The 19,402-nt window shown below is 35.1% G+C and overlaps 1 protein-coding gene across 7 annotated transcripts in view; it reads left to right on the forward strand.

Moving 5' to 3' along the window:
• Window positions 1–19,402, forward strand: part of PLSCR1 (phospholipid scramblase 1) — a 34,427-nt gene that overhangs the window by 8,114 nt on the left and 6,911 nt on the right. For 4 of the 7 annotated variants that reach the window (XM_033212382.1, XM_033212387.1, XM_033212383.1 and 1 more), the window contains 7 exons: window positions 602–627; window positions 3,630–3,710; window positions 8,008–8,225; window positions 11,172–11,214; window positions 13,784–14,004; window positions 14,129–14,290; window positions 18,966–19,127. In XM_033212382.1, the coding sequence (XP_033068273.1) occupies window positions 615–627; window positions 3,630–3,710; window positions 8,008–8,225; window positions 11,172–11,214; window positions 13,784–14,004; window positions 14,129–14,290; window positions 18,966–19,127 (900 nt within the window). In that variant the 5' untranslated portion in view covers window positions 602–614. Of the gene's footprint in view, window positions 1–360; window positions 467–601; window positions 628–3,629; window positions 3,711–8,007; window positions 8,226–11,171; window positions 11,215–13,783; window positions 14,005–14,128; window positions 14,291–18,965; window positions 19,128–19,402 lie in introns of those variants that run through there. The other 3 variants (XM_033212384.1, XM_033212385.1, XM_033212388.1) reach the window with 3 other exon arrangements.

The raw sequence follows: 19,402 nt of genomic DNA on the forward strand, positions 1-19,402 counted from the left end.
CGAGTACAACGTTTCACTTGGGTGGTCAAGGTGCTATGGCTGTGACGACTCCTGAGAGTGGGTTTTCTAGCAAAAAAAAAAATCTCCGAATGCACAGAGTAGTCTCAGGCCTTCTCAAATTTGCAAAGAACAGGTCCACAAGACCTAAGTTGCAGTAGTATAACCTGATAATTAACATTTTTTGCTTTCCTGCTAGAACATTCCGGGGGCCCAAGTCCAGAGACTGGGAACTGAACCACGCATTTCCTTTAGATTGTGCAAGTTGTGAAGGTTGATGTTATTAGCTTGGTTACTATTTGGAGTCTTAGCTCATAGTGTGTTTTTATGGCTTTCTGCCTCACTGGACCCTCTTCCCTAAAGGCTTTAGAATGTGTTCACCATCATGAGCTGACCAACAATTTCTAAATTCCTGCTCAGAAACACAGCAAGGGGAATGCAGTCAAGCACAAAGGGATTAAAAGACCAGGTAAGGCTGGGCTGGATGAATAAAGAGGAATGTCCTATGAGTGTGACTCTGTAGTTTTGGAGTATCCTGTTTCAACTGTTACATTTGACTTGTGGCCTTGTAGACAGTGTATTAATATCAGATCTTCTTTTTCAGAACTGTTTTAATCATGGACAAACAAAGTAAGTTATTTTAAATGTTTACTTTCCTCCCTGTAATGTTAATCTGTTGGTAACTTGTTATTTGTCATAATGTTTTATTCAGTGTCTGAAAGTATATAATTTGCTTGCTGTTGTTTATGCTCCAGAATACAATGTCTAGTTCAGTATTTTGACTATAGAGAAGATGTACAAAAATACCACTACCACTAGGTTCTTCATTAAAAATAAGAAAACCTTTTGGAAAGCTAAGAAATGCTAGTTTTATTGGGAAATATGTTCTGTAACATATATTCAAACCAGAACAATATTCTTTTTTCTCTATGTATTTTATATGTATAAAGATTATTCAGTCATACTAATCAACAGATAATAAGATTTCAGTTCATTGTAATAAACTCCTCAGATACACACCTCAACGTATATTTCATCACAGACACATGTTTGTATATTTAAATGAATACCAGTCATTATGTTCTGGCTTTTTTTCTCTCAAGAAAATTCTAAGTAAGATGGATATTTATCAAGCAAGTAATAAAAACTTTATCTTATTAAGATATTAAGGTTCTGAAGAGGGACACCACTACAGAGGGAAAATTATGTTCAAAATTCCCACTACATAGGGAAAATTAAATTCAAAAATTAAATCCTGTTTTTCTGAAATGCTTTTCTTTATTCTCTCTTTCATCTTTGTTGAGGTAACAAAAAAATATTTATCTGTTGCTACAGTGTCAGCCTTATTAGATATATGAAATAATCTCCAGGACTAGACTCCTCGCTTTTCCCATGTGAAGTTTTATGGTTTTCTTTGTACTTACAAAACTCAAAGCTTTTTAAATGTAAATTTATATAGAATGACACTGTTTTATTTGCCACAAGCTTTAAGTTGATTGTACTGAATTTACAACAATGTATCTGGTCATGGTCATAGTAAACTTTTAACTTTTCAGTTTTGTATGTATATAATTGTATGTATGTATGAATGCATTTGCCTAAATAGAAATAAAATGTGTATATGTGTGTGAATGTGAATATATGTATATATACATACATGTAGACATAAAAATAAAATATCTTTAAGACAATGCGATAGACTTGTACTATTTATAAGCCATTTTAAGTTGCATTTCAAAAATGCAGAAATCAAACCATAATTAGCATACTCTTTGTTCTACTTGAACACCTGCCCATTCACTCATTCTCCTTGTATGGATTTCCCCTGGAATGCCTGAAATCAGAATCATTGCTTTGGTACCAAAAGCCCAGAGATTGTGAGCTCATGATTTCTTGAGTCTGTCTGCTCCTGGATGTGTGTATGTGTGTGTGTGTTCTATGTTCTAGTATTCAAACAATGTTGCTTATTAAGAGGTATCACAATGTGACATACCTGTCAAGGCTAGATCTTTACTTCAGACTTGCAGAATATTTTCTTGAAATCTATTCTGATTCTGATGCTGTTGTTTCCAACTTAAGTTTGGAGTAGGGGCTGCAGGCAGGGCCTTATTAGCTAGAGAACTAGGGAGTTAGGTCAGTCACTTGATGCTGAGAAATAGAAGAGAATGGATGGGAAAGAATGATGGGAAGTTTCAGAGATTTGTAATGATTCAGAAATCAAAGGGTATGTTGCAGTGTTTGTCCAGGGAAAAGCCCTTATTTGTTTTTTGTTGTTGTTTTGTGTTTGTTTGTTTGTTTATTTATTTGAGACGGAGTCTCCCTCTGTCGCCCAGGCTGGAGTGCAGTGGCACGATCTTGGCTCACTGCAACCTCCACCTCCCGGGTTTAAGTGGTTCTTCTGCCTCAGCCTCCTGAGTTGCTGGGACTATACGCATGCGCCACCATGCCTGGCTAATGTTTGCATTTTTAGTAGAAATGGGGTTTCATTATGTTGGCCAGGCTAGTCTTGAACGAGTAGGAGAGCGGTTTTTTTGCCTGATTTTACACAATCATCATGGACTGCATTCTGCTGAAGTCATGATGAAGCCATTTATGACGGAGAAAGGCCAGGGCAGGGGGTGAGGAGAACAATCCAATCTTCCTGATGAAACCACATGATTAGCAAGTTGAGTGGTCTTTCAAAGTTCATAATAGAGACACATACAAAAAAATGTTACAGTGAAAGTTTGACCTGTATGTTCTTCTATATTGATGCCATGCCTCCATGATTCTAAAAAAAAAGATTTTGAATTTAGAGTTAGTAATTCATCAGGAAACAGATAAGGAGATAAGTGTAGTGTCTACTACACCTTAAGCTGTATGAAAGCAGAGCCATTGTAGCCACAGAGCCTAATTCAAGGGTGACATAGGACATGCTCAGTAAATATTTAGAGACTGGCTGCAGTAGGTAACTGAATAACTAGATAGACATGAATATTAATATTTAGGTTGAACCATTTGTGCATATGTTAAGGTTACTCAAGCCTTCTTAGCAAGTAACGAAGTTTAATATGCTAGTGTATTGTAATTAAACATTATGACTTTTGTGGGTCAAAACCAGTCATATTTGGGGAATTTCATATGGTTCAACTTTATTGATGTAGTTCCAGAGTAAGCATAAAATATATAAATACTGAAGTATATTCATTATTTTAAATATTTAAAATAATAATTCTTATAGCAGTGATGATAGATATCTTTAAAATCATCCATAATTCTACCATCTTCACATCCTATTAATTTCATTTATCTCTTTCTTCGTAGTCTATATGTAATTTTAAAGCTGTCTTTATTTTATTGTCAACAAAACATGGAACTGTACATTCATCAGGGATATTTCAAAAACTGGTAATTCAGCCCCAGTAACTTAGCTGTCTCATTTTATCTAAAGGGAAATTTGTTTGAAACAAATTTGCTAATCGCAAATTAGCTCTGATAATAGGCACAGCTTATGTTAAGTGAAAATTTTACTTTCCCTATTTCAGTACAGCATAAGACCACACAAGTGACAATTATCTAAGTACAATACATTGTTTCTTTCTAATATATATTTTATTTAATCAGACATCTATTTACCTCTCCTTGAATTGCAGACACACAGATGAATGCTTCTCACCCGGAAACAAACTTGCCAGTTGGGTATCCTCCTCAGTATCCACCGACAGCATTCCAAGGTAAAGTAGTTGATTAAAGAAGAAAAATGAAAGTTAATCGATCTCTCTCTCTCTAGAGAGAGAGAAAATTGTGCATTTGTTTTTATTTTAGTCATTCTTTTTTAAAAACTGTATTAATGAAATTTTGGCAGCCTAGTTCTTGATTATTTTTATTTGGCTATACATTTTCCATAGAAGTAATTTTTATTTATAGAGGACAGTAAAGGTATAAAGAAAGCTAGTAAAAACAGCATTAGGTTTAAATTTAGCAAATGAAATACAAGACTGCACATCCCAAAACACAAATGTTAAGTAAAATATTTTATTGATCCTCCATCTGTTCTGAAAATTATGATCATTTAATCACATTTAGGAAATTTATTTCTGATAAATTGAGTCATGTAGTAGCTTGGCATGTGTTCAGTGAGAGTCACATCAAAATGGTAAGACTGCTTAAAACTGGAAGTAATAGAAATTCAGTTACCTGGGAATAATTCTCATTTTAATTTTATAATGTATATGAAAGCTTTATTTTTGTATATATACTGATTCAGCCCTGTATTTCTAAGAAAAATAATTGAGTCATTTGACTACGTATGTAATTGAGTACATTTTTTCTTTTCAACCAATGCCTGAAAGAATTCAGAGATTTTCGTTTAGGCAAATGCAGTTATCCAAACTACTAGAACTTTAAAAATAGCAAAGGCCATGGCATGTCCAGATTTACAAGCAAGCAGGCTACCCAGATCCTGAAAGAGCATCCTGAGGATTTAAGATCAAAGGGAATGTGGGTTGGATAGAAGGATGTACCCACTGTATGCTCTTCCCTGAGTAAACAAATGTGCTTAGGAGCTGAAAGTCATGTTTAATTGCCTAGCAAGAAACCTCCCTGCGGTCCCGGATCTCATCCAGATGTTTGCAACTAAAAGAATATGAGCTAGATAAGCTCAAAGACTCTCAGGTGGTGGCTCATGGCAACCATGTGTGCACTGAAGTATCATCACGCAGAACCACTTCAAAATAGTAGTGCCAAGGCACTGTTCCAGAAAAATTAAATCATAGCTTCTGGTGGTGGGACTCAAGGAATAGTAATCTTTTAACACCCGAAGTCATTCTAATGTGAAGCCAGGGTTGAGAACCTCTGCTCTAAATTCTTACAGGATTGCTGTTTGGAAAATCATTAGTAAGTCTATAATAGTCATCCAAGGCACTTAAGAGAATTATTTAATCCACCCTATCACTAAATTAAAAGTGGATATACATAAATAATACAGTTCAGATATAATCAGACTTGAGAGTTTGCTGATATATATATATCACTCTACAGCTTTATTTTGTTTCTCAAGTCCAGGATTATATATAGCACAAATCTTAAGATAACAATGATGCTAACAGTAAGGATAATTTAAAATTGAGAGCTTACCATGCTTTAGTCATTGTTTTAAATGTGGAATTAATGTGGATTAACACATTTAATTCTCAGAATACTCTTACGAGGTAAATACTGTTAGCTATCCCCATCGTGTATGTGGGAAAGCTGAGGCATAGGGAGTTTGGATCAGGCTTCAGGTTCTGCCTGCTTTTATTAAAAAAATTTTTGTATAGGTAAATGTGCTGGTAAACTAGGTTCTGCCTTCTGTACTAATAGTTATGTGGTAGTCTTAAACAAGTTGCAGTACCTCGAAGCCTCAGTGTTGCTATCTATAAATGAGGGTGATATTTTCAAGGTAGGTTGCTTTATAGAGTAAATGGGAGTGTATGTAAAACACTGAGCACAATGCTTGCAAATAAGAAATGACAAGTATTTGCTAACATATTTAAAATATTTTAAATCAATTACTCTTTACATAAATGATACTAATGTTCAAATTTCAGGTAATTCTTTATGCTTAATTCATTCATTTGATGAGTAATCGATCATATTTTCAGAGTCTGGGGGAAATTATGATGATGTTAAAAATGTAAGAAATTAAATCACATCTCCACATACCCACTGGTTTGCCTGTGGTCTGGTTTCTGTGCTGACACCAGTGATCTTTAAAAAATGTAAATCTGCTCATATTACAGAGAGTGTATAACCCCTATTTTATTAGTGTCCTATTACTTTTAGAATAAAGGCTAACACTAAACCCAGGATGGCCTTTTCCATGCTCTCTCTTTAACCTCCTCTTGAGCCTGGCTTGCTGCTATTCAGCTAGACTGGCTATTTTTCAGATTTTTAAAGACCTATGTTAGTTACTGTCCCAGGACGTTGCTCTGAAACGTTTTTTCTATGACTCTGGCCCCCTGAACTCCTGTGCATCCTTCAGATCTCAGCATAAAGGTGACCCCTCAGGGCAGCTGTTCCTACTCCTTCCCTTTTTCTCTTCCCATCTCAATAGCAACCTTTGGCATCTCTAGTCATAAAATCGTGGTCTCTTACTTGAAAGCATTTATCTCTGATTCTAATTAATCAATTAATTACTCTGGTATTATAGCTCCCTAGAATAAGTGGGGATATAAAGTTGTCTCTCTCATTAAACAATGATGGACAGGGATTGCATCTGTGTTTTCCGTTGTAAATTCTAATACTTTTCCACTCTTGAAAATTTTGTAAGATATAAATAAGACCATGGGACTCATTCTTCTGCTCAAAATCCGCCAGTACTTGCCAATCATAATTGGAACCAAATCCAGACTCCTTAGTAAGGCCTCCTTTGATGAACAGCTTCCTATTACTTTGCTAACAGCCTTTCCTAGTCGTCTTCTTTCTTATGACATTCCTTTCTCTTTTACAAGCATGTCAAATTCATTACAAAGTCAGAGGTATTCTATTTGCCTTTCTTTCCTCCTGAAGCATTTGTCACTAGATCTTCAAATAAAGCTTTTCTCATCTTTTAGACCTTGATGTAAGTTATATTTACCTAAAGTAACTGCCTCATGCCCTGCCCTCCCTGACATACATTCTCTCCATCACATCCATATGAATTTTTTTTGTTCTAAATGTGTTTTCTTTCTCTCAGAAGTTGACTGTAAGCTCTCTGGCAGCAGGATGCCTCCTTGAGATTTGTGTCCTCATATTCTACAACACAGCCAGTCACATTATGGATCATTTGTAAATATTCATTCATCATAAAGGAACAAATTATAAAAGCTATATTTATGATGCATTATTGTGAGGTTTAATCTGTTTTTCTAAGCCTTATTTTTTAAAGGCAAATGAATTTTGTCATAAATGTTCCATTTAAAAGAATGTATACATTTCCTATTCTAAGTATTGCATTTTGCATAGGCTTTAATGTTAAAATATTGAGAAACACAGTCTTTTGAAATTATATTCCACTGCTATGGAATGCTACTCCGTGGACCATACAAACAGGTATATAAATCTTCATCGTAATCACATATTCATAGAGAATATGAAGTACACTTACTCTTATTCAATTTCTGCCTCTACTCTGCCTCTTACAATTTTTTGCCATCCTTGTTTCTCAAATTATATTTTCCAGAGACCAAAGGATGTTAAATTGTGAAATTTAAATTTCTAACCTAAATATTACAATGAAATTTTATTTTAATGAAGAAGGACTTAGGAAAGCAATACATTATGGATTAAAACGTAACGCAAAGGATTAACCCAAGCAGATATCTGGAATGTACTGAAAGAAATGACATGCTTTCACCTTCAACAGTAGCACTATAATATTTTGGGCTGGACAATTCTTCATTTTTATGGAGCTGTTCTGGGTCTTTGAAGATGTGTAGCAGTAGCCCTGACCTCTACCCACCAGATGCAGTATTATCTTCCCCTCCAGTTGTGACCAAAAAAAGTCTGCAGATCTTGTCAAATATCCCTGACAGAGGGGGCAAAACTACCCCCAGTTCTATACATATATTATAAGTCATTTACTAGAATTTCAGAATTATCATTTTTCACAAGATACTTTGGCCCTAGAAATGCTGACTCAAAGCCATTATTTTGGGCCTTCTACCAATGCCGTGTCTATTTCCCTTGAGGCTTGCCAGAATCTTTATGTAGGTGACTGTAGATCATGCTTATTTACTTTCATTTTCTCAGATATTAAAGCATATTTTCCATCTGAGTTTTGAATGGTAAGGGCAAGGCTATTCACTGCCTGCTATCCTCAAAATAGAAGTGGATGTGCAACCACAGATATTTCATTGAAAAATCTCAGAAAGATAAAAGTATATCTTAAACATCACAGATACAGATTTCTATGCTGAAATGTCAACTTACAGATAGATGGCGTAACCCTAAAATGGTTGATGATTCCATTTTTGGTGCAGTTATAAATCATTTCACTTGTTTGTATTTCAGGACCTCCAGGATATAATGGCTACCCTGGGCCCCAGGTTGGCTACCCACCCCCACCAACTGGCCATTCAGGTCCTGGCCCAGCTGGCTTTCCTGTTCCAAATCAGCCAATGTATAATCAGCCAGTATATAATCAGCCAGGTGGAGCTGCAGGGATACCATGGATGCCAGCACCACCGCCTCCATTAAACTGTCCACCTGGATTAGAATATTTAAGTCAGGTAATTTCAAAGACAAAATACTCATAAAAAACAGAACTGTGCTTCCAGCTTGCTTAACCAGATTAACAAATGAATAATTCACCAAAGTCTGAAATGGCAAAACTATATTTTCTGCTAAGAGATTACTCTCATTCTTTTAGGTCAGGTTCAGTTTTAAAGCAAAATACAAATGCCTTAGAAAATTGTATTTTGTGTGATCTTAAATACAATCTATGATAATGGCCAATAACAAACATTTAATTAGCACTGTTTTCCTGTCTTTGTTGTATGCCTGATACATGTGTTAACTCATTGAATCCTTATAGAAAGTCTATGATGTATAGGTGCTACAGTTATCTCCATTTTTCAAAAGAAGAAACTGAGGTCCAGAGAAGTTATATAGCTCACTCTGGGGTGAGAACCTGAAGAGTTGAGACTGTTTTCTTAATCCCCAAACTTTGGTACTGAGCAAAGTGCTCTTTAATCTCAATACTGAATAATTGCTTTATAATTTGAAAGAAAATTTAAATAAAGTTTATTTTTGAGTTTCAATAAGTGGCACCAAACAAGGGGTTAATATTTTATGTGTAATACAACTCACCTTTTTATTGTAACTAATAAAACTGCATTTTTATGATGCTGCTTTTGTTCTTTGGAAGACCCAATTTTATAAATGCCATTAATAAAGGAGTAAAAAGTCCTGGATTTTGTTGCACTAAATTATAATTAATCTCAGCAATAAGAGGTTTAACATTTATGTGGTGTTAGAAATCAGGTAGATCAAATAGAAACAAGAAACTCCGTGTGTCCAGCCAGTTTTCATTTCATAAATCACTTCTTTCTTGCACTCTCTTTAGTAACTTAATTTCCCACAATGTACTTAAGTGGCACAATCATAGGAATTTTTGGTCATTATTGTATTATGCAAGAAATACACAGAAATAGATATTTTAAAAATCAAGGTCTCATAAAATACATAAAGGATGTTATCACATATGACAGAGGTTGATATTAAGTATGCTTAATACAAATTTGAAACTTATAAAAAAATCTCTTTGATGGCTAAACAAGTTATCAATATTTCTTGAGCCTCCTCTAGAAGGAAGACTGTTTTCTACTTTTCAAATTGTTTTTGACACATAATAATTGTGCATATTTATAGAGTACAGTCTGGCATTTTAATGCCCATGTACTATGTGTAATGAAAAATGAGGATAGTTAGCATACCTATCACTTTCAATATTTATCATTTCTTAGTGTTGAAAACATTCCAAATCCTCTCTTCTAGTTATTTGAAAATATACAATAAATTGTTGTTAATTATAGTCAGCCTACATAGCTGTAGAACACTAGAATTTATTCCTCCTATCTAAATGTAATTTTGTATTCATTAACCAACTTGTCTTTATACCTCTCCTCTCTACCCTTCACAGTTTCTAGTAACCACTATTCTACTATCTACTTTTTTTTGTTGTTTGGATGGAGTCTCACCCTGTTGCCCAGGCTGGAGTGCAGTGGCGCGATCTCAGCTCACTGCAAGCTCCGCCTCCCAGGTTCAAGCGATTCTCCTTCTTCAGCCTCCCAAGTACCTGGGCTACAAACGCCCGCCACCACACCCAGCTCGTTTCTGTATTTTTAGTAGAGACAGGGTCTCACCATATTGGTCAGGCTGGTCGCGAACTCCTGACCTTGTGATCCACCTGCCTTGGCCTCCCAAAATGCTGGGATTACAGGCGTGAATCACCGTGCCCAGCCTCTACTCTGTACTTCTAAGAAATCAAATTTTTAAAGCTTCCACATATGAGTGAGAACATTCAGTATTTTTCTTTCTGTGCCTGGCTTATTTCACTTAACATAATATGTCCCTTAGGCTCATCCATGTTGCTGCCAGTGACAGGGTTTCATTCATTTTTGTGGCTGATTTTTATTCCATTGTGTGTATTAACAATGAATTTTTCTTTATCTATTGATGAACACTTAGGTTGATTCTATATGTTGACTATTAATGCTGCAATAAGCATGAGATTGCAGATACCTCTTTGACATATTGATTTCCTGTCCTTTAAAATTTTTGTTGTGAAAATTTTGAAAAATTTGAAAAAATACTGTTTAAAAAAAACAGTAGTGGGATTGCTGAATCATATGGTGGCTGTAATTTTAGTTTTTGAGGAACCTCTTCACTGTTCTCCATAATGGCTGCTCTAATTTACTTTCCCACCAACAGATTTCCCCTTCTCCACATTTTTACCATTATTTGTTATTTTTTTGTCTTTTTGATAATAGTCATTCTTAACTGGACAAAGATAATATCTCATTGTGGTTTGGATTTCATTTCTCTGGTGATTAGTGATGTTGAGCATTTTTTCATAAACTTACTGGCCATTTGTATCAATTTATGTATGTATGTGTGTATGTATTTATTTATTGAGACGAAGTCTCGCTCTTGTTGCCCAGGCTGGAGTGCAGTAGCATAATCTTGGCTCACTGCAACCTCTGCCTCCTGGGTTCAAGTGATTCTCCTGCTTGAGCCTCCCATGTAGCTGGGACTACAGGCACCTGCCACCACACCCAGCTCATTTTTTGTATTTTTAATAGAGACAGGGTTTCACTATGTCAGCCAGGATGCTCTCGCTCTCCTGACCTCGTGATCTGCCCACTTTGGCCTCCCAAAATGCTGGGATTACAGGCATGAGCCACCTCAATTTACTAATTGTTAAAGATACTCCAGTGTAAATCAATTTTATTTGACCTGAATTTTTCCACATTAATAATGAACACAATAAATCTTTTATTAATTAAAAATATGAACTTCCATTTTATACTAAGAAGTAATATAAGCTATTAAATATTGATAACTGATTACATGTACTTTAAAAAATATAAATACATGAATTTTAATTTGGTTAGCTTATAAACATCTTCATTTGACATATACTTACCACTTACTTTTTTTTTTTCCTGTGACAGATAGATCAGATACTGATTCATCAGCAAATTGAACTTCTGGAAGGTATATATTCATTGTTTTAATCCTGTTTCTATACAGAGTAGAAGTTTATGCAGATAAAGGCACATCAACCTCCACAAATACAACGCTCTCACTTATATGGGACAGTAAAGCCGGTTATTTACAATACTAAGCATCAGCAATTCATTTCTAAAATTTAGGAATCAAAAGGTAAAATGCTATTATGTTGGGCACCTACCCTCAGGATATTGACACTAACTTAGAAGGAAAATAATCAAAACCCTTATTTTGCTCCTCTCTTCATACATCACTTTTTATCTGACTTCTACCACTTAAGCTATTTTATCCGTAATTGTGATCAGCTTAAGAATGGCACAGAGCCACATTTTAAAGTAAGTTATCTTTTTTATTCGGATGAGAAAGTTTGGGAAAATTATCATTTGTGCCCACAGTTTCTCTTGGGAGTTAAGATGAACTCTATAAAACCTTTGTATACCAGGTCGGATGCAGGACGCTGCAGTGTTGGAGGATGCTGACCAACTAGCCTGCAGGCTTGGCTTCATAGAAGAGCACTCCTGCTCCTGCTGAATGGCCTGGCATTTCCTTGGGTCCAGGGCTCCTTAGGTGCAAGAATAAACTTAGGAAGCCAATTAATGTTTTATAATGGCTGCCAGGGGAAGAAGACCCCGGGTAGATTTATGAACAATAGTGTTTTCCTTCTAGATATAAAAGATTTAATAAAAACTCTGCCAGTTTTTAGGAATATGTCTGTTAGGTTCGTTTTCACCTGTCTCCAAAGTTTCTTTCCACTGGTAAAACTTAGAACATGGATTGTATAAGCAAAATAATGGATTTGGCTAAAATATACGATTGCCATCTATTACATTGAAGTTATTTATAAAGCACATTATTAGATATTTATAATTTACTTGATTTTTTTTTTAGTGTATGTAAACAAAGCTTTGTCTGGAAAACAGCTTTGTATTCTGAATTTTTAAATGTTTTATAGTATATATGAATAAGGCTATAAAATCCAAACAGATATAACCAAACATTACACAGCACACAATTTATCTTTTTTTGTAGGTTTATGGACTTTATAAATATTTGTTAAATAATGTGTTAATTATGAAATAGAAAGTTCCAGATCTAATAGTTTTTAATTATGCTTATTTTTCAAAAAAGAAATGTCTCAAGGTTTTTTTGTTTCTTTTTCTCCAAAATTGAAAGTCTATGTTATTTTTTCATGAGTGGTATAAAAAAGACGAAGATTACTCAGTTTTTTAGAATCTGAGCATAAAATAAGTTTTTTTCTCAGTTCAAAACACAGAAGACAATAAAGACATAAACAATTTGTTTGTATTTTTAAGTAAATGAAAAGAAACTTAAAGGTTATGTAAAGCAATGTTGTTTTACAAATAAGCTGGAGATTTTTGAGATTAAGCTACTTAATGAAACAATTAATTAGATAATAAATGCCCTCTCAAAATCAGCTTAACTTTTTTCTCATTAAACATTTGACTATTTCAGATGTTGAAATCAGAGGTGGTTCTTACAAATGCAGAGTACAGGGTTTGTCTGTGTCCCACCAAGGATTCTTAAAGGCGTTCATGGTGCTAAGACTTGTGAAGGCCATCTTTCTCTGACTCAAGAGTCTTTCCACATAGGCATTGTAGAGTGACTTTTCCTCCATATATTTATTTTAATCACTCATCATTTTAGTCAGGCTTCTGACATCTATGACCCCAGTTACTGAGGGTTATGTACAAGTGGGACAGTTGTTGCTCCTTTCTGGCTTTAAATACGGAGAGGTTTCCAGTGTGTGGTTAGATATGGAAACCCCTTGATACAAAAGCATGTGAGCGTCAGCATTTTGCAGCCATCTGTTTCCCTCATGAAGAGATTAGCCCAGCTAAGGTGCAGAGTTCACTTAGGATTCCCATGGTCTAGATATTCTGTGAGTTGAAGTGTTGGTTGCCAAACACCTTTTGTCTAATACCCACCTCCCACTTCTGAACAACTACTGCTGAGTTGAATAAGGATGCCCTGGGTCCACTGTGACATTCTAATTCACCTTTCATTTTCACTCCCTCGGTTTTTATGCATGTACATTGCCTTCTTTCAAAAGCATTGCAAAAAATAAGACATAGGTATGGTTTATAAGACAGTCTCAAACCAATTAATATAAAATTTCCTAGCACATAAATAGCAATCCTCTTATATTCCCCTCCACATTACACAAAAACTATCGTGAATTAGTGGACATTTTATCTATGCACCTAGCACCACTGTGCCCACCCACAGCATTGTCCCAACCCTCAGCAGAAAAGTCTCTCTTCTGACAGACATTTATGGAATTAGGAAAATATAACTTGTTTCCTGTGTCTCACATAAGGATTTAATTTCTCTATACATTGGTAATCTCTCCTCCTCCTTTTTTTTTTGCCATTTTTCTCTGCCTGGATCATCTCTGAACATCATTTCTTCTCCTTCTCCTTATGCCACTTGGAGTATCATCTAAAACTGACATAGCTATATATTATATCATCTTTGGATAAATTCAATATTTTTAACATAGAGGTGATTATGATTTCGTCTTTTATGTTTTTAGTTTTAACAGGTTTTGAAACTAATAACAAATATGAAATTAAGAACAGCTTTGGACAGAGGGTTTACTTTGCAGCAGAAGATACTGATTGCTGTACCCGAAATTGCTGTGGGCCATCTAGACCTTTTACCTTGAGGATTATTGATAATATGGGTCAAGAAGTCATGACTCTGGAGAGACCACTAAGATGTAGCAGCTGTTGTTGTCCCTGCTGCCTTCAGGAGGTATGTGAGCAATTACCAGGGCATTTTGTAAAGTAGTTCAGCAACAATTTCTACCGTCATTGAGCCTTTCATCAAATGTAGGCATTAGGATTATTACATTTACATATATGATTTTGCCTTATAGATAGAAATCCAAGCTCCTCCTGGTGTACCAGTAGGTTATGTTATTCAGACCTGGCACCCATGTCTACCAAAGTTTACAATTCAAAATGAGAAAAGAGAGGATGTACTAAAAATAAGTGGTCCATGTGTTGTGTGCAGCTGTTGTGGAGATGTTGATTTTGAGGTAAGAGATGTCATAATGTTTATAAGATTTGCTTTCCTAATATAAGAAGAATGTAATTTTGCAAGATGTTATAAATGCATTAAATAAGTATTGTGTGCCAATGTCTCAATAGCAAGATAATTTGCTCATATATTTAACTTTGGTCAGAGTGGTAGTTATCACTCTGATTAAAGGTCACTGTTGGTCATGATAAATGGAAAAAAGAGAAGCAGACCTATGTAGTTAAATAAAAATAAATGTGGTGGTTTCTGTGTGATGACACTGTATGTTATCCATTTTAAACAGAATGTTAACCTTGTCATCTAAATCTAACTGCCAAAGCATATGGATCCTTCTTAAATCTGAAATATCAGCTGCCAGTGCTCAAGGCCATGTTCAGAATGTCTGACATCTTTGAATTCCTACAAGAGAGGCCGGGCACGGTGGCTCAAGCCTGTAATCCCAGCACTTTGGGAGGCCGAGACGGGCGGATCACGAGGTCAGGAGATCGAGACCATCCTGGCTAACACGGTGAAACCCCGTCTCTACTAAAAACTACAAAAAACTAGCCGGGCGAGGTAGCAGCGCCTGTAGTCCCAGCTACTCGGGAGGCTGAGGCAGGAGAATGGCGTGAACCCCAGAGGCGGAGCTTGCAGTGAGCTGAGATCCGGCCACAGCACTCCAGCCCGGGTGACAGAGGGAGATTCCGTCTCAAAAAAAAAAAAAAAATAGAATTCCTACAAGAAACCCAATTATGCAAAGATAGTTTTGAGAAAATTTGTATAATATATACTACCCAATTATGCTTCTCTGTGGTCTCTCCTTTTCCCTATATTAAATTAGGTCACTGGAAGCTGCAACATATTAATATTTATATATTTACTATAATATATTATAGGATTTCATTACAGTACTTCTTCAACAACAGATGGTCTACTTTTACAATCCAAATTTTTTCATTGCAAATGTTTAAAAATCAGAAGGTTTTATGACTTAATCTTGATTTCTTGTTTCTCTTGGAAAATCAGAAAACTGGGTTAACTGGGCCTACCTTTCCACAGAAAGGGCAAAAATCTACTGAAGATGTGTGGGGCTGCCCCTTGTAATAATGACATGGGAACTCTTATCACTGTCTCCACCCCTTACTGAGGTTTTTCAATATCCATTGTCATTCATTTACGTGATCTGTCTGCCTTCTTTAATCATATGGTATTTGATTCCCTCTGTCAGACCTCAGCTATACAAAGATGAATCCTTTCCCTCATTGACTTAATAATCTAATGACAGAGATTTTCAGTTCTAAGGAGGAGGTGATGTAGAAACTTTAAAAAGGCTCTTGTAAAGGGATTGTATAGTGTGTGTATGTATATGTGTGCATAATATGGATGTATAAAATTTTATATATAGGGGTATGCATAATAGCACTTCTTCATGTAAGGGATGGAATCTCTATCCTACCTCCAGAGAAGTAAAAACTAATTTCTCATTCAAGGAACAATATTAACAGAAGTTTGGCTGGCATAAATTTTACTTTTAGTAAATAAATGAAAACACTGGAAAAGCATTGTGTAATCCTTATATTTGATACTAGAGAATTTATGTTTCATGTAGCATCCTTTCTTGATGGATACCTTGAAGCATCCATTCCATGTAATAAATTAACTTTTCTTCTATTTATCCAGAATGATGATATCAAGGTACTCTCATGGAAAGAATTGAGAAATAGTCACTTGAAGAATTTTCCGTAGGGCTGACAATGGAAACTGTGACACCTCAAAGCAGAAATTATTTGTATGAGGGACCACTAAGGAACAGGAAATCCACCAGGGTGCCACTGGGCATGGAAACTTGAAGTAATAAAAAAAATAAAAGCCTGTTCCACAGCAGGGGCAGGAGTCATCTAAAACAAAGAATAACTCAATAGGCCTTTTATCGATGTACTATGTGGAAACTAATTCATGGATCTGATGTCAATTGAGGATGAAAAAAATTTTGGAGATAAACTTGATGTGTTATTATTCTGATATTACATTGGCCAAGTTAAGAATCTTGGAGGAAAAACACTTGATTTGTGTCCTCTTGACCATTATGATAATCTGCTTTTTAAAAAGTAAGGTATCAAATATTAATACACATCTAGGTCAGGGATCAGTAAAATATAATCAAGGGGCTCTAGTTGATTATATAAAATATATATGGGAAGTTAATGACTTGAATTACAGTCATGTTGGATTTTAGTTATGTAGAGGAAAAGAATGGAGAGTTTTCAGCAAACAGATAGTAATTGAATCTCTAAGAAGGTTATCTCAATGGTGAGTAAGAGAGAGCCTAGTAGAGCTTTTATCCAATATAGATAATAAGAGAGTCTGTCTCCTTCAAGGACTCTTGGTAGAGGGAAAAATATGGCCACACGAAACTGATATACCAAGTCAGTTCTGTCTATGAGCTTGAAATCTGAATTCCTGCCACTGTTGTGTTTCAGGAATCTCAAAATACCGAAATTGGTCCTGAGTGGTGATAAATTCTATATGGTCAACTACAGCCCACAGATTTTTTTTCCTGCCCTCTCAACTAGATTTTCATTAGTATTCAATAAGTATGTTTTTAAAAAGCAGACAATCGTAATGGTCAAGAGTATAGACACTGGAGCCAGATACCCAGGTTTGAAACCCATCTTCACAACACTTATCTGTGTGACCTTAAACAAATTCTTTCACTTCTCTTTGCTTTAGTTTTTTTACATAAAAATTGGGGATTAATAGTAAATAAATAAATCATTAGTAAGTAAATAAAATAGCTTACCAGCTACTATTAATATACTCATGATACACTTTTTATATTTCTTTGCTACATACCTAGATCCTATATGCTGTTGTTATATTTCAGTATTTTGCATTTATATTTGCATTGTGAGATGAATCTATGGTTTTCTTTATAGAATACTTTTACCAAATAGTATTACATTTATGGATTTAAAAGTTTAACATTATACAATACCAATTTATTATTTCCAAATGTTGAAATTTTATTACAGTGATTTTCTATTCCAAAATGTCTACAATTTAGCTAAAAATTATCTAGTCCTGATAAGTTATTGGTTGAAGATCATTATTTGCATTTCTTATCCTTGCCATAAAAAAATATATTCTCTACTTCTTTAAATTTCTTGCTGTAGTAATCAAAAAGGGCAAATGTTAATGTCTTTATCTGTATAGTGTTGGGTTTACAGTGGCTAGTAAGTTGTCAGCTGCGTTTTTCATTTTTTTTTAAATTTCAGAATTAAAAAAAAACAGTTTTCATTACTAGCTTCAAATCCTTCAATGACAGCTATTAGCAGAAAAATACTAACATGTACAAGAAAGGATTTGTATTCATTTATTTCACCATGGTAGTATTTCATTACACATGGTCCCTAAAACTCAGCCGCTTGCAACAAGCGTTTATGCTCATGCTTAAGGGTGTGCAGGTCAGCTGTGTTTCAGTGGATGTATTTAAGCAGTGATTTAGGCTGCATGTTAACCTCAGTCTGCTCCAGGTATGTTTGTTCTGTGGCTGTGGCAGCAGCAGCTACCTGAGTCATGCTTTTCTAGTGGCTTGTCACTGAAGATCATAAGCCAGGCCAAAGCACTTAGCCCAGTTTAAGGACACTACTCATGTCATATCTGCTAACACCCATTGTTCAAACAAGTAACATGGCCAAGCCTAATTATGAAGGAACAGGAAGTATACTGGCCATACAGAAGGAGAGGGAATGAAATGAATATTTGATGAACAGTATTATGCTATCAGTTTCATATTAGATGTTTATTTCTGGTATTTTACAAACTACCCATTTGTACCAAAATAAAATGAGTCAAATGTTTTTAGATTCCCCACATTTATTTAGCTGAAAAGGACACTCCTCTGTTAACACAACTATAGATATACCTAGTTTTGTGAATTTCAGCTACATTCAGTCCCCACCTGCCCTCCTAGAGCAGTTGCCTTAGTCTGAGCACAGTCCATTCAACCCTATATGATGGCCCTGAACTTTCCTCAGGCAGAATTGTAAAATTAGAAAATTGCTACTTTGGAGCTCATTTGTTTATACACTCTTCGTCTTTTATTATTCACACCCCACTAGTTATCCACTGTTACTTCAGCCCTTGGCATGGGGCATTTCATCAAGTTACTTACTGGTATTTGCCTTTACTCCAAACTGCTAATCTTTTCTAGGCGCTTAGCATTTCATGTTTGTAACTCATAGTGGGTGGTAATAAGCCTTTTCATCATATTTAATCTTTTGGTGTATGTAAACTGTGCTTCTCCTAAACCAGAAGTCTAATAGGAGTTTTGTTCATTACCTTCCTGATGGCTTCTAGAAATGTCATCACATAAACATTTCATATTTATATCCTTTTTTGCTTAAATTTTGTTTTGGGTCAATTCAAATAATTTATCAATGTCTATTAATATAAAATAGAAATTGTTAAATATTTCAGAAAAACTACTTTCATATAATTTCTCTATATAATGAAACAGTTTTTTTCATATATCTATAAATAGATACCAGAGCCTCTAGTTATCTAATGAGGGTTACATGTTCATGGTTACATATGGTACATAATTTTAATACCATATTTGTTTCATCTTCAAATTTGAAAGTACTTTTGCTATAAGTTTCCTAAAAATATGTAATACTATTTTTTCAATTTAGATTAAATCTCTTGATGAACAGTGTGTGGTTGGCAAAATTTCCAAGCACTGGACTGGAATTTTGAGAGAGGCATTTACAGACGCTGATAACTTTGGAATCCAGTTCCCTTTAGACCTTGATGTTAAAATGAAAGCTGTAATGATTGGTGCCTGTTTCCTCATTGTAAGTCTGTTCTTATTAATCTTGATTATAGATGCTTTCTCTAGGTTCATTCTGAAATGATTCAGTAAAGTGTATATTTCAAAATGACATTTTAAAATTTATAGATTTTAAATCAGGATTCTCATTTAATCCTAGCTCTGAAATTCTATTTGATCCTGACACTCTGGGGTCACAGGTGACTAGTTTCTGTCTGAAGAGTCTATGGATATTCACATGGCAAGAGAGGGACTAAGGAGGCATACTAAGGAGAGATTTTAGTCTCCCCTTAAATCAGC

This window comes from Trachypithecus francoisi, unplaced genomic scaffold (assembly GCF_009764315.1).
Source record: "Trachypithecus francoisi isolate TF-2019V2 unplaced genomic scaffold, Tfra_2.0 Lachesis_group0, whole genome shotgun sequence".
NCBI lineage: Eukaryota > Metazoa > Chordata > Mammalia > Primates > Cercopithecidae > Trachypithecus > Trachypithecus francoisi.